The 16,602-nt window shown below is 39.4% G+C and overlaps 1 protein-coding gene across 1 annotated transcript in view; it reads left to right on the top strand.

Annotated features, from left to right (window-relative positions):
- Positions 1-16,602, top strand: part of COL6A5 (collagen type VI alpha 5 chain) — a 161,995-nt gene that overhangs the window by 104,033 nt on the left and 41,360 nt on the right. Inside the window, exons 36-37 of the mRNA XM_055416595.2 lie at positions 1,700-1,790; positions 7,937-8,142. Of these exons, the coding sequence (XP_055272570.2) occupies positions 1,700-1,790; positions 7,937-8,142 (297 nt within the window). The remainder of the gene's footprint in view (positions 1-1,699; positions 1,791-7,936; positions 8,143-16,602) is intronic.

Here is a 16,602-nt window from a genome sequence, read left to right as displayed (position 1 = left end):
TCCTGTTAGAGTTTTTTATTTTATAGGCATTGAAAGAGTTATTTTAGACAGACTATGATATGTCACTCTTATGTATATACAAAAAGGGAATATACAGGTAGTGCTAGTGGTAAAGAACCCGCCTACCAATGTGGCAGACATAAGAGATGCAGGTTCCATCCCTGGGTTGGGAAGATCCCCTGGAGGAGGGTATGGCAACCCACTCCACTATTCTTGCCAGGAAAGTCTCATGGACAGAGGAACGTGGTAGGCTACGGACCATGGAGTCACAAAGAGTCAGACACAACTGAGCATGCATGCACACGTACATGAAATAGACTTGGTTAAAGCATTCTGAAAAGTTCTTATTCAGAATTTGATCTTGTGAGTTCTTTCTTAAGAGTCACCAATAGCCGTATTTTCCCATGTGATATTGTTCTTTATGCCATCGAGTTTTTTTTATTTTATTGGAGGATGTTGTGCTAGTTTCATGCATATAGCAAAGTGAATGTTATACATATACATATATGTAAATACATGTACACATACATTTACACTTGTTTTTAGATTCTTTTCCATACAGGTCATTACAGAGTTCCCTGTGCTATACAGTAGATCCCTGTTAGTTATCTATTCTATATATAATAGTATGTGTATGTCAATTCTAATCTCCCAACTTGTCCCCCGTCCTGATGATCATCATGGAGCAGCACTTTAAAAAGACTCCACAAAACAACCCAAACTGGTCTTGCTGGTCTATTAAGTTAGGCTCCACAGTTATTCGAGCTGGCTTGTCCGTGACTGCCATCTGAGCCGTGTTGTTAAAGGTGTGGTATTCACCGCCTTCCCATATCTACTTGATTTGTAGAGGTTAAAAGTCTCTTTTACTGCTGAGAGTTTTTTCCTACAATTCAACAAGTTTTGGAGCTGGCACGTTTACTGTTCCCACACGCACAAGCGATGACAATGGCATCACGATTCCTTCCTCATCAACAATGACTGTCAACCTCAATTAATTAGAAGACGGTTTCATTTCAAAGGAACAGAAATATTGCTCATCTTAGAACCATAGAAATATGATTATTATAAAACCATAAGCATTCGCAGATGTTTTCATGGCGTCTTTGATCCTTCAATGGTCAAAGATCTCCTTTTACTGAAACAGATTTTACTGAATAAGGAGGGAAATTATATACTTTTAGTATCCCACAGTTTATAGAACAACAATAGGAAGAGGTAAGGATATATTATTTAGGGCAGTAAGCTAAAATCTTTCCTGTGACTATTTTACTCCTAGGAAATCAGTGTTAATTGGCACAGAAATACAGACATAACATTATGTAATAAAATATTATGTCTTCTATATTTCAGCTATTAGCATAAGTCTGAGTGAAGAAAGTATTATAGAATTAGAATAAAAATTGCCTTAGATCATGTCAGTCTGAACATATGGAAATCAAATGTCTCCGCCTCACAATGAACTCTTAAAATGAACAATTTGAGGAGATCCCTGGTAATTCTTTGGCTGAAAAATATTCTATAATCAAATTCTGAATGCTATTTTCAGTTGCTACTATTTTCTGTTTTCACCCCAGCCAAATTGTGCTGAAATATTTTAGTGACATTTATTGTTGTAAGAAGATTCCTACCACAGTTCTCTTCCCCTTAGCACATACAGTTTATAGTTTAAAATTTAACTATCACTTTCCTGTCTCAATAGGAGGATTCAATCAGTACCCACCACCAGTGCTTGAGAACATCTGCAAACTCATTGATTCAGAAGATGAGGAAAATCAAAGCATCGGTCTCCTGTGAGTTGGAAAGCTCTGATATGTATCAGTGACCGTTGATTGACTGAGCAGTGTGTAACTGGCTGATGGCAGGTATTAGGTGGAGGAAGCCGGTGAGGTTCCTGATGAAAGGCTCTTCACATGTTCCACAATCTTCAGCAGAAGTTACACATCAAGCATGCTTTCTGGGTTGACGGATTTTATAACATCCTCATTAGCTTATTGCAGTTTTGCTTTAAAATTCATGGTTTCCTCAGAAATTTCCATATTGAAATTTTACCCCAGAATAGAACCCAGAATTCAGCCTCAACCTATCTCAACCGTACTTCCCGTCTCTCCCCATCATGAACACAGAGTTCCGACCACACTGGACCCTCGTCTGCCTTGTGTGAACCGCTGTTCCACTCTTCTGGACCTTTGGTCACACTCCCTGAGACCTTGCTCCTCCCAGTGAAGCCCTACCATCCCTCAAGGCCCTGATTGAAGCCATTTCCTGTTCAAAGCCCAGCTTTACTTGCAGCCAAAATCCAGAGTTCTTCCTTTCTTAATTCCGTTTTACACCTCTGCTGAGGCATTTATTACAATTTATCCCATTGTCTTGTCTCCCTAAAGCCTGGGGTTCCGTGTGGTTCATTGTTTCATTCCAAAAACATGGTATGAAAGACCCCATGATATCATTGCATATGTAAACATTTGGTTTTAGTTGCTAAGTCATGTCTGACTCTTCGTGATCCCGTGGACTGTAGCCCGTTAGGCTCCTCTGTCTATGGGATTCTCCAGGCAAGAATACTGGAGTGTGTTGCCATTTCCTTCTCCAGAGAATCCTTCGGACCCAGGGATTGGATCCACGTCTGCATTGGCAGGTGGACTTTTTTTTTTTTTTTTTACTACTAAGCCATCAGGGAAGCCTGCGCATGTAAACAATTTTCTTTAAATTTTTATTTATGAATGAATATACAAATAATTAATCTGAGTGGATCTTGAACCTCAGCTAGAATGAGAATAGCCTGTTTGGTTCCTCTGTGCTTCTCTATTTCACAGACCTTGGATCCCTGACTGTAGCCTGTGAAAGCCCAGAGTTAGGCTCATAACAGCCCTGGCTGATCACATGGCAATTAAGTACAGAGTTTCTCAGAATAGATGTAGTCTTTCCCATATATCCAGGAGCAAAATGGCAAGATTAAAGTGTTCCTGTCATGTCAGTAGTTTAACAAGGAGCATCCATCAGCTCACACCTCCTGAAGGACAGTATGGCACTGATGCCCTATGAAGCAGTGTTTCCTAATGTGGAAGAGACAATAATCTTATTTAAAGGAAAATCCATTCTTAAGAACTATATTCTAACATAATGTCATTTAGGCATGTACAAAAATAAACTAGCTGAATACCGTATGTGTGTACTTCCTAAGCAACCAGCAAGCAAAAACAAATTTGTACATCAAACCCAAGGAAATTCAATAAGCCATTAATGTATTGGATGATTCTGTTTTGTGAAAATAGAATTCCTGAAGGCAATGGCACCCCACTCCAGTACTCTTGCCTGGAAAATCCCATGGACGGAGAAGCCTGGTAGGCTGCAGTCCATGGGGTCGCGAAGAGTTGGGCATGACTGAGCGCCTTCATTTTCAAAAGTCAGAAAGCATTTATAGCCAAGACGTGGAAGTAATCTAAATGTCCATTGACAGATGAATGCTTAAAGAAGATATGGTACACACACACACATACACACATACACTGGACTATTGCTCAGCCATAAAAAATGAAACAATACCATTTGCAGCAACATTGATGGATCTAGAGGTTATCATACCGAGTGAAGTAAGCCAGACAAAGAAAAACAAATATCATATGATATTGGTTATATGTGGAATCTAAAAAAGTGATAGAAACAAACTTATTTACAAAACAGAAACAGACTCAGAGACTTAGAAAATAAACTTGTGCTTACCAAAGGGTAAAGATCAATGAGGTGGGATAAATTACAAGCCTTTTATAAATCTAGCTTGAACATCTGGAAGTTCTTGGTTCGCGTACTGTTGAAGCCTCGCTTGGAGAATTTTAAGCATTACTTTGCTAGCATGTGAGATGAGTGCGGCTATGAATTAGTTTGAACATTCTTTGGCATTGCCTTTGATTTATTTCATTTGATTTATTTGATTTATTTCAACGTATTAAATATTTCATAGGTTCTAAGCAAATGGGGGAAAAAGGGAGGATAACTGGGAATTTACAAAAATGTATCAGTATATGCTTTTTAAGAAATGAAGCATAGTTGATTTACAATATTATACTAGTTTCAGGGGTACAGCACAGTGATTCAGTACTTTTACAGACTGTATTCAAAGTTATTATAAGATAATAGCTATAAGTCCCTATGCTATACAAAATATTCTTGTTGCTTATCTATTTTATACATTATAGTTTCATATCTCTTAATCCCATACCACTAACCTGCCCCTCCCCCCCACCTTCTCCCCTCTGCTAATCACTAGTTTTTTCTCTGTGTCTGTGAATCTGTTTCAATTTTGCTATATACCTTAATTTGTACTATTTTTTATATTCCACACATAAACAATGCCATATAGTATTTGTGTTTTTCTCTCAGACTTACTTCAGTTCAGTTCAGTCGCTCAGTCGTGTCTGACTCTTTGCGACCCCATGAATCACAGCATGCCAGGCCTCCCTGTCCATCACCAACTCCCGGAATTCACTCAAACTCATGTCCATCGAGTCGGTGATGCCATCCAGCCATCTCATTCTCTGTCGTCCCCTTCTCCTCCTGCCCCCAATCCTTCTCAGCATCACAGTCTTTTCCAGTGAGTCAACACTTTGCATGAGGTGGCCAAAGTATTGGAGTTTCAGCTTTAGCATCAGTCCTTCCAATGAACACCCAGGATTGATCTCCTTTAGAATGGACTGGTTGGATCTCCTTGCAGTCCAAGGGACTCTCAAGAGTCTTCTCCAGCACCACAGTTCAAAAGCATCGATTCTTCGACAATCAGCTTTCTTCACAGACCAACTCTCACATCCATACATGACCACGGGAAAAACCATAGCCTTGACTAGACGGACCTTGGTTGGCAAAGTAATGTCTCTGCTTTTTAATATGCTATCTAGGTTGGTCATAGCTTTCCTTCCAAGGAATAAGCGTCTTTTAATTTCATGGCTGCAATCAGCATCCGCAGTGATTTTGGAGCCCAAAAAAATAAAGTCTGACACTGTTTCCACTGTTTCTCCATCTATTTCCCATGAAGTGATGGGACCAGATGCCATGATCTTAGTTTTCTGAATGTTTAGCTTCAAGCCAATTTTTTCACTTTCCTCTTTCACTTTCATCAGGAGGCTTTCTAGTTCCTCTTCACTTTCTTACTTTAAGTATTAATATTCTCTAGGTATATTCACGTACCCTCAAGTGGCAATATTCCATTCCTTTTATGATTAGTATTCCATCGTATATATATACCACATCTTCATAAACCAATCATCTGTTGATGGGCACTTGGGGGCTTCCATGTCTTGGCTGTTGTAAATAATACTGCTATGAACATTGGGAGCATATATCTTTTCAGATTAGTACTTTTTAGTGGTTTTGTTTTCTTCTTATATATGCCCAGGAGAAGAATTGCTGGATCATATGGAAGCTCTCTTTTTGTTTTTTTAAGGAACCTCCATACTGCTCTGCCAAATGGCTGTACCAGTTTATATCCCCACTCAGTGTACAAGGGTTCCCTTTTTCTGTATTCTCTCAAACATTTGCTATTTGGATGTTTGCTATTCTGACAGGTGTGAGGATATATCTCATTGTGGTTTGTATGTTTCTGATGAATAGCAATGTTGAGCATCTTTTCACGTGCCTGCTGGCCATCTGTATGTCTTCCTTGGAGAAATATCTGTTTAGGCCTTCTCTCTTTTTTTAATTGCGTTTTTTTTTTTTTTTTTTTTTGGCATTCGGTTGTATGAACTATCTATCTCTTTTGAATATTAACCCCTCATAAGAAATATCATTTGCAAATATTTTCTCCTGCCCACTGTGTTGTCTTTTAGTTTTGTCAATGGCTTCCTTTCTTGAGCAAAAGTTTTTAAGTTTAATTTAATCCTGTTTCTTTATTTTTGCTTTTATTTCTTTTACCTGAGAAGACAGTTCCAAAACATATTGCTATAATTCATGCCTATGTTCTCTTGTGGGAGTTTTGTGGTTTCTGATCTTAACATTTAGGTCTTTAATCTATTTTGAGTTTATTTTTGTATATAGTGTAAAGAAATGTTCTAATTTCATTGTTTTACATACAGCTGTCCATTTTCTCGCACCACTAATTGAAGAGATTGTATTTTCTCCATTGTACATTCTTGCTTTTTTTTTGTCATAGGTAGATTAATTGGCCATAAGTGTGTGGGCTTATTTCTGGGCTCCCTATTCTGTTTCTTTGATCTATGGATCTGTTTTTGTACCAGCACCTTGCTATTTTGATTATTGTAGATTTGTAGTATAGTCTGAAGTCTGGGAGAATGGAATCTCCAGCTTTTTTTTTTTTCAACCTTGTTTTGGCAAGTCAGGGTCTTTTGTGGTTTCATTTGAATTTTAGGATTATTTGTTTTAGTTCTGTGAAAAATTTTCATGGGTATTTTGATAGAAATTGCATTAAATCTGTAGATTGTTTTGGGTAGCATGGCCATTTTAACAATAGTAATTCTTCCAACCCAAGGGCAAATGATATCTTTTATTTCTTTGTATCATTTAAAATTTTCTGTATCAATGTTTTATTGTTTTCAGAGTATAGGTCTTTTCCCTCCTTGGTATTTTATTCTTTTTGATACAGTTTTAAATGGGATTGATTTTTGCTTTCTCTTTCTGAGAGTTCATTATTAGTATATAGAAAAGCAATAAATTTCTGTATATTAATCTTGTGTCCTGTGACTTTGCTTAATGCATTTATTGGTTCTGATACTTTTGGGGTAGAGCCTTTAGGATATTCTGCATAAAGTCTCATTCCATCTGCAAATATGGACAGTTTTGTTTCTTCTGTTCCAATTTGGATGCCTTTTATTTCTTTTCCTTATCTGATTGCTGTGGCTAGAACTTTCAAAATTACATTAAACAGAGGTAGTGAGAGTGAATATCCTTGTCTTGTTCCTAAAGTTAGAGGAAAACCTTTCTGCTTTTCTCCATTGCATATGATGTTAGCTGCAGATTTGTCATCAGTTCAGTTCAGTTCAGTTCAGTCGCTCAGTCGTGTCCGACTCTTTGTGACCCCATGAATCACAGCACACCAGGCCTCCCTGTCCATTACCAATTCCCGGAGTTCACTCAAACTCATGTCCATCAAGTCGGTGATGCCATCCAGCCATCTCATTCTCTGTTGTCCCCTTCTCCTCCTGCCCCCAATCCCTCCCAGCATCAGAGTCTTTTTCAATGAGTCATCTCTTCCCAAGAAGTGGCCAAAGTATTGGAGTTTCAGCTTTAGCATCAATCCTCCCAACGAACACCCAGGACTGATCTCCTTTTGGTCTTTATTATGTTAAGATATGTTCATTCTATACCCACTTTGATCATGAATGGAGGTTGAATTCGTTAAATGCTTTTTCTGCATATATTGAGATGATCATGTGATTTTATGTCTTTCCTTCTGTTAATGTGGTATATCACACTGATTGATTTGTGTACTTTCAACCATTCTTGTGTCCCTGGAATAAATCTGACTTGACATGTGGTTTGATTCTTTTATATACTATTGGATTCAGTTTGCTAACGTTTTGTTGAGAAGTTTCGCATCCTATACTCATCTAAGATATTGGCATATAATTTTCTCTTTTTTGGGGGGGTGTCTTTGGTTTTGGTTTCAGGATATTGGTGGCCTTGTAGAATGAATTTGGGAGTGTTCTGTCTTCTTGAATATTTTCGAAGAGATTAAGAAGGATAGGTATTAGTTCTTCTCTACATGCTTAGTAGAATTCCCCTGTAGTATAATGAATCTTAATGGATTATTTGATTGAAATAAGTTTAGATTTTTAACACCCAGCTATCTTTCTAAGAAACAATTAAGTAACCATATTAAATCATCGGGATGTTTTGTTTGTATTCCCCCAATACAAATAAAACTAAAACTTCCCTGAAGTTTAAACTTTTCATGAAGTTTTAGTTCACCTAAACCTACCTTTCTATCTTCTAGATTTACTCCTGCACCTTATGAGATTTCTTCAGGAGAGAACATCATTGGCCAGAAATTGAGTGCCCGGAGAGATTCATCTTTTTTGTTGGAGGACAACGGAAGCGACCATTTGGTTTACATTCCAAGCCAGATGCTTATGCCACAGAAATTAATGACTAAGTATGAAAAAGATTGGGATTCTGAAGCAATTGCAAGTCTCACATCTGGTAAGGAAATGAAAAGTTATACTGAATAACTTGATCTTCATCTTTTTAACACTAATAGAGAATCAAATAAACAAGCCTGGTATAAAAAGCAACTTTTTTCAAGTTCAAGGTGGTGGCTACAACTGCTGTTTTTATTTGATTTGAAGATTTAAATGGTCACAGGTAGCACTCTGGAAATCACTGGTAAGCCCTAAGAAACATCCCTGATATTCTCACCAAACTTAAGATTTCTCTAGAAGCCACAATTTAGGTTAGTGTGATGTAGAAGGAGGCAATATAGAGAAATAACATAGCAAAGGAGGAATTAAAATAACTTTTAAAAGTTGGCCTGGCCAGTGCCCCAGAATTTGTGATTGTATAAGAAGGTGTAAGGTTTCTCCCCCCCACTGGAAATAAATTAAGTACCCCACTGTCTGCTTTATACATTTTAGTGGCAAAGCAGAAATGCTTTTTGTCAGAGTTTAATAGCTTCATACAAGTCAGATACATAGAATTTTGGCTTTATTTTCATTTTAAAGGGTGACACTCTAAACAGACTGTTCAGCTATTCCGTCTATGCTCTGTATTCTTCCAAATGCTCCTTTGGCCAAAGTGCAAACATTTAAAGCTTTATATCATAAGTGTCATGTGTATTAGTAGCATATGGAAGTTTGAAAGAAAAGGGGGCCAGTCGCATGCCAGTTGTTCACAAGAATGAGTCATACTAATTCTTAGTAACTCCCTTGGATAAATAAATGTTCTTTTCTTTGGGCTCAACTGTTGTGTCCCCATATTTCTCCCTATTCTGAAGTATATATGTTTGAATTCTACCTTTAAAAATCACTAAAATTTCCTTTATAGAAGCTAGAATTCAGAATTAAAATCAATCAATCACTAGTTGAAAAATAAGGCTTTTTTAAAAAAGGTATTGGAGTAAAACTGTATGGACATAGTCCCTTGGCATTAAGGTATTCAAGTATGTGTGTTGCTTATTTAAAACAGATATTATCATTATGTAGACATAGCTTAAAGAAGAGAATAAAAAATCATTTTTCTTAATGAATGCAGTTAATTTGGGGTATTCATTTTAATGACATGGGAATTAAAACAGTTCTCAAGGCACAGGAATTTATCATGCTCATTTTAAAAACAGAAAAAGAGAAGGTCTCTTGGCAGTGCTGAAATACTAAATGGTCATTTGTGATAGTATGATTAGAGGTAAGCACCTTAAAGTCTGATAATTCAAAAGTGTGAACCTTTTCAAGAAAGGCAGAAATAATTGGATACTTAAGGGGGGGTGGAAAGAGACTCATCTTTGCAGCCATCTTTAATGAACATTGTTCAGTAATAATAGAAAGACTTTTCACTTGGTTTTTCAGATGTCTGGGGATGGAGATACTCATGAAAGTACCAGTTTAAGGTCTAATTTGGCTGAAGAAATAATTGTTGCATGGCTCTATAATGAAAACTGTCAATTTTCTCTTATCCCCGCCTCACACAATTTCTCTTGTAGTGGGCTGAAGTATGTTGAGAGTTCCATAAAGGATTATATCAAGTTGTAATTTTCTGGAAATAGAGTCTCAGACCTATGGATAACATATATATATATATATATTTTTTTTTTTCCTTTATGATAAATCTGAGTCTCAGATCATCAGTGTTGTCTAGGGACTTTGTACTATTCTTATCTTTCTGTTTTTTTCTCTTTAAAATCATTGTTAGCTGGTTGTTAAAAGCTGCTAAGAACTTTCTGTACAAGGTGCCATCCGCAAGGAGAATAAATTGTAGTTCAGACATTCTGTTTAGTCACCAAGAGTTGAGCTTCGACGCATTCCAGATGTATTGCACAAACAAAAGGTTGATAGCGTCCATCCCCTATGCATATTACTCGTATGTAATCTGATCCATGTGGTCAATAGCTAATTTTTGTGCCCTTGAACTGAGAGTCCTGCAGAAGTCAGGAATCTTAACCATTTAAGAACTTTGAGAGTTCCCAGAGTACTGTAGCTGGCAATGAGTTGTGTATCCCTCTTTTTCATAAGAAACACAACCACTATCTCTTTGCCTAATCCTCTCCCTCTGTTGCTTCCTCGCTACTCTGCTTTCCAGGCCTCCCTGTCCATCACCAACTCCCGGAGTCCACCCAAACCCATGTCCATTGAGTTGGTGATGCCATCCAACCATCTCATTCTCTGTTGTCGCCTTCTCCTCTTGCCCTCAATCTTTCCTAGCATCAGGGTCTTTTCAAATGACTCAGCTCTTTGCATCAGGTGGCCAAAGTATTGGAGCTTCAGCTTCAGCATCAGTACTTCCAATGGATAGTCAGGACTGATCTCCTTGAGGATGGACTGGTTGGATCTCCTTGCAGTCCAACGGACTCTCAAGAGTCTTCTCCAACACCACACTTCAAAAGCATCAATTCTTCAGTGCTCAGCTTTCTTTACAGTCCAACTCTCACATCCATACATGACCACGGGAAAAACCATAGCCTGGATTAGATGGGCCTTTATTGGCAAAGTAATGTCTCTGCTTTTTAATATGCTATCTAGGTTGGTCATAACTTTCCTTCCAAGGAGTAAACGTCTTTTAATTTCATGGCTGCAGTCACCATCTGCAGTGATTTTGGAGCCCAGAAAACTAAAGTCAGCCACGGTTTCCACCGTTTCCCCATCTATTTCCCATGAAGTGATGGGACCAGATGCCATGATCTTTTCTTCTGAATGTTGAGCTTCAAGCCAACTTTTTCACTCTCCTCTTTCACTTTCATCAAGAGGCTCTTTAGTTTTTCTTCCCTTTCTGCCATAAGGGTAGTGTCATCAGCGTATGTGAGGTTATTGACATTTCTCCCAGCAATCTTGATTCCAGCTTGTGCTTCCTCCAGCCCAGCGTTTCTCATGATGTACTCTGCATATAAGTTAAATAAGCAGGGTGACAATATACAGTCTTGACGTATTCCTTTTCCTATTTGGAACCAGTCTGTTGTTCCGTGTCCAGTTCTAACTGTTGCTTCTTGACCTGCATACAGGTTTCTCAAGAGGCAGGTCAGGTAGTCTGGTATTCCCATCTCTTTCAGAATTTTCCACAGTTTATTGTGATCCACACCATCAAAGGCTTTGGCATAGTCAATAAAGCAGAAATATATGTTTTTCTGGAACTCTCTTGCTTTTTCCATAATCCAGTGGATGTTGGCAATTTGATCTCTGGTTCCTCTGCCTTTTCTAAAACCAGCTCTAACATCTGGAAGTTCACCTATTGCTGAAGCCTGGCTTGGAGAATTTTGAGCATGACTTTACTAGCGTGTGAGATGAGTGCAGTTGTGTGCAGTTTGAGCGTTCTTTGGCATTGCCTTTTACAGCAGCTCAAAGACAATTTGTATCAGAATTACCTGGAAACCCTTCCTAAGCCCAGATTCCTAAGCCCTTCTCTGTACTACTGCTTCATATTTAGGGGGTGTGTGGCTAGGAAAAAGCTACAAGCTTTAAAACCACCCCAGATGATTTCTGTAGGTACTCATTTTTGAGATCCAATGTCTTTCTCGAAGTACATCTGTAAACCACCTGCATGAGCACCACCTGGGAACCTAGAACTGCACTCGTCCTGGATCTGCTGAAGCAGAAACTGGTGGGTGGGGCTCAGCCCTTTGATGCTTAACAAGCAACACAGGTGATTCTCATCCAGGCTGAAGTTTAAGCACCACTGTGCATGCGACCACTGTAGTGTGCCAGGGTGGCTCTGTGCTCTCAGCTAAAATCAACTGAGTAACTACTGATAGTATCACAGAACAGAAGAATGCCTATTGCCAAAGGGATCCAGGTGAACTGCGTTATATTTTTATTTTACTCATCCAAGAACACTCAACATTCATCCACCCATCTATTTATCTAACATCTATCTAAAAACATTTTTAAGATCCGAGTATGTAGAGATTATCGGAGAAGGCAATGACACCCCACTCCAGTACTCTTGCCTGGTAAATCCCATGGATGGAAGAGCCTGGTGGGCTGCAGTCCATGGGGTCGCTAAGAGTTGGACACGACTGAGCGACTTCACTTTCACTTTTCCCTTTCATGCATTGGAGAAGGAAATGGCAACCCACTCCAGTGTTTTTGCCTGGAGAATCCCAGGGACGGGGGAGCCTGGTGGGCTGCCGTCTATGGGGTCGCACAGAGCTGGATATAACTGAGCAACTGAGCATGCACACACACACACACATGTTTACATAGTTTTATTCAGTTACATATCCTGCTTTTCACATATGTTATACATTTTACATATAGCTGCAAGCTGCAAACTGCTTTTTCTGTGCTCTCTTAATGTTTAGCTCAGTAAAGGAATGTACTTAACTGTTTACCTCTTGAACACTTAGCTTGCTTCCAGTTTTTGCTGTTATGTGTTGAATTTGAATACATATGTCTTCTGCCACACTAAAATCTGTACTGGAATTAAATGCAGCAGAATTGGCTTCTGTTCAGTTCAGTTCAGTTCAGTCGCTCAGTCGTGTCCGACTCTTTGCTACCCCATGAATCACAGCACGCCAGGCCTCCCTGTCCATCACCAACTCCCGGGGTTCACTCAAACTCATGTCCATCGAGTTGGTGATGCCATCCAGCCATCTCATTCTCTGTCGTCACCGTCTCCTCCCACCCCCAATCCCTCCCAGCATCAGAATCTTTCCCAGTGAGTCAACTCGTCACATGAGGTGGCCAAAGTATTGGAGTTTCAGCCTCAGCATCAGTCCTTCCAATGAACACCCAGGATTGATCTCCTTTAGAATGGACTGGTTGGATCTCCTTGCAGTCCAAGGGACTCTCAAGAGTCTTCTCCAACACCACAGTTCAAATTGGCTTCTGAGTCACCCTTTAAAACAGTCCCCTCGCTGAACATCCTACTTTCATATTAGTACATGTGTGAAAGAGGTCAGTGGTAGAATTGGGGTTATGTCTGAACTGTAGTGACATGTCTCGTGAATGCTTGAGGAAATCTCAACCATCTGGATGCTCTTTGGGAGATAAGCTGAGTCTTCTGTTCATATTAAACTGTAGACAGGTTGTGGCACTCACTTTTGTTCAGGAGTTTATTGTACAGTTATTATAGTTTGGGTGACTTCCTTGAAGATTCTGAGTATGGCAGAGCTAATGGGAACTGCGAGTGCAAGATACGTGGGTGATTTGACTTCACAGGTTGCTTCTGCAGGCCTCATGCGATCATTTGTTGAATTACCAAAGCAAGGTTCTACAGTGTTAGCAACGCTTTTTTCATCGGGACCCTTTGATAATGGAGTAAAACGTGGATAGCTGAAGAAATAATTGGCTGATGTTAGTGGTGGCGACGGAGAAGGCAATGGCAAGCCACTCCAGTACTCTTGCCTAGAAAATCCCATGGATGGAGGAGGCTGGTAGGCTGCAGTCCGTGGGGTCGCTAAGGGTCGGACACGACTGAGCGACTTCACTTTCACTTTTCACTTTCACACATTGGGGAAGGAAATGGCAACCCACTCCAGTGTTCTTGCCTGGAGAATCCCAGGGACGGAGGAGCCTGGTGGGCTTCCGTCTATGGGGTCACACAGAGTCGGACACGACTGAAGTGACTTAGCAGCAGCAGCAGCAGCAGCAGTGGTGGCGATGGAGGAAGCAGTGGTAGCCCTTACGATTGGTGTGTTGGTCGCTCAGTCGTGTCCAGCTTTTTGCGACCCCATAGACTGTAGCCTTCCAGGCTCCACAGTCCATGGAATTCTCCAGGCAAGAATACTGGACCGGGTAAGCTATTCCCTCCTTCAGGGTACCTTCCCAAACCAGAGATCAAACCAGTGTCTTCTGCATTGCAGGCAGATTCTTTCATCTCTGAGCCACCAGGGAAGCCAGGGCTTACTATAGGAAAGGATTCTGCCAAGCATTTAAGTGAATTTTCCTATGAATATCAATGCAGCAAATATGTGTTTGGCTCCTGTTCTGAGTTAAACCCTGTGCTAGTGTTAGAGAGATTAAAAAAAAAAAGATTCAGACAGAGACCCTGTCTTAAAAGGACTCTATAATCTGATAGAGCATACTCTGTGTGTACAAAAAATAAATGCCTAATCCAAGTCAGAAAGTATGCAGTTCAAAAATGTGCTGGTGGAATGCTTTGGGGACCAATGTTGATTTCAGCATTGCATACACTGTCTCACTTGATGGAACAACGCATTAGGAATAATAGTAACTAATAACAGTAAGAAGTTCAGTTCAGTTCAGTCGCTCAGTCGTGTCCGACTCTCTGCGACCCCATGAATCACAGCACGCCAGGCCTCCCTCTGCTTATTTACTCTGTGCAACTACATACCAGGCACGGTGCTAAACTCTATAAATTAATACATGACTTCATTTCATCCTTACCCCCAAAATCTATTGTTATTGTAATGACTGTTATATTTTACAGATGAGGACACTAATGCAAAGAACCACAAGCACAAATTATAAGCAGCAGAGCCAGATTTCAAACCCATTTCCACAAAAACGCTAACTCTTTCAAGTTTTTTTAATTGGAGGAAAATCGCTTTCCACCGTTGTGTTGGTTCCTGCCGTGTAACAACTTGAATCAGCCGTGATTATGCCCCTGTCCTCTCCTCGAGCCTCTCTCCCGTCCTGCCAGCCCACTCGGTCGTCACGGAGCGCCAGGCGGGGCTCCTTGTGTCCTACAGCAGCTGACCACTGTCTCTGTCACACAGGGTGGTGGATGTATGTCAGTGCGGCTGTCTCCGGTCGCCCTACCCGTTCCTTCCCTCTCTGTGTCCACAAGTCACTCTCCACCGAGTTCACCAGCACCACTTTTCTAGATTCCATATCTGTGTGTCAATGTGCGGGACTCGTTTTTCTCTTTTTGACTCAGTTCACTCTGCATACACTCTGCGTTCATCCACCTCCATAGAACTGACTCAAATTCACTCTTTTCATGGCTGAGGAATATTCCGTTGTATATATGTACCACATCTTTTGATAATCTATTCATTATGGACATCCCATGTCCTGGCTATTGTAAATAGTGCTGCAGTGAACATAGGAGCACATGTGTCTTAGAATTTTGGCTTCCTCAGGGTATAAGCCCAGTAGTGATACTGCTGTATCATATGGTGAATTTAGTCCTGGTTTTTAAAGAAATTTCCATACTGTTCTCCATTAAGGTTATATCAAGTTTACATTCCCACTAAGAGCATAGGAGGGTTCCCTTGTCTCCACATCTTCTCCAGCGTTTGTCTGTAGATTTTTTGATAATGGCCATCCTGGCTGGGGTGAACTGATAGCTCATTTTAGTTTGATTTGCATTTCTGTAATAATGAGCGCTATTGAGCATTTTTCATGGATTTATTAGCCATGTGTATGTTCTTTGGAGAAATGTCTGTTTAAGTCTGCCTGTTTTTTGACTAGGCCGTTTTTCTGATATTGAACTGGATGAGCTGCTTATATATTTTGGAGATTAATCCTTTGTCAGGTGTTTCATCTGCAATTATTTTCCACTGTTCTGAGGGTTGTCTTTCAATCTTTATAGTCTCCTTTGCTTTGAACTTTTAAAGCTTTGACCTTTTATTAGCTTACATTGTTTATTTTTGTTTTTATTTCCTTTACTCTAGGAGATGAGTCAAAGAGGATATTGGTGTAATTTATGTTGAAGAATGTACTGCCAATGTTTTCCTCTAAGATCTTTATAGTTTCTGGTCTTATATTAAAGTCTTTAATCCATTTTGAGTTTCTTTTTTTGTATGGTGTTAAAAATGTTCTAGTTTCATTCTTTTACATATAGCTGTACAATTTTCCTAGCATTGTTCATTGAAGAGTTTGTCTTTTCTCCATTGTATATTCTTGCCTCCTTTGTCAAAGACAGGTTGTCCATGGATGTGTAGGTTTATCTCTGGGCTTTCTATCTTGTTCCACTGGTCTGTATTTCTGTTTTTCTGCCAGTACCATACTTTCTTGATGACTGTGGCTTTGCAGCATAGTCTGAAGTCAGGAAGGTTGATTTCTCCAGCTCAGTTTTTCTTTCTGAAGATTCTTTTGACTATTCAGATCTTTTGTGTTTCCATATAAATTGTGAACTTTTTTGTTCTAGTTCTGGTGAAAAATGTCATTGGTAGTTTGATAAAGATTACATTGAATCTGTAGATTGCTTGGGGTAATATAGTCGTTTTCAAAATATTTATTCTTCCAATCAAAAAACCTGGTATATCTCTACATCTGTTTGTGTTATCTTTGATATCTTTCATCAGTGTCTTATAGTTTTCTGTATACAGGTCTTTTGTCTCTTTAGGTAGGTTTATTCCTAGGCATTTTATTTTTGTTGCAGTGGTGAATGGGATTGTTTCCTTAATTTCTCTTTCTGATTTTTCATTGTTAGTGTATAGGAAAGCTAGGAATTTCATGTATTAATTTTATATCCTGCAATTTTACTATATTCTTGATTAGCTCTAGTAATTTTCTGGTGACATTTTCAGCGTTTTTCTATGTACAATATCTG

This window comes from Moschus berezovskii, chromosome 1 (genome assembly GCF_049115385.1).
Source record: "Moschus berezovskii isolate FMDL1 chromosome 1, NW_MosBer_1.0, whole genome shotgun sequence".
In the NCBI taxonomy this organism is placed as follows: Eukaryota; Metazoa; Chordata; class Mammalia; order Artiodactyla; family Moschidae; genus Moschus; species Moschus berezovskii.
The sequence above is the reverse complement of the archived record's forward strand: the minus strand, read 5'-3'. Positions and strand labels throughout refer to the sequence as shown.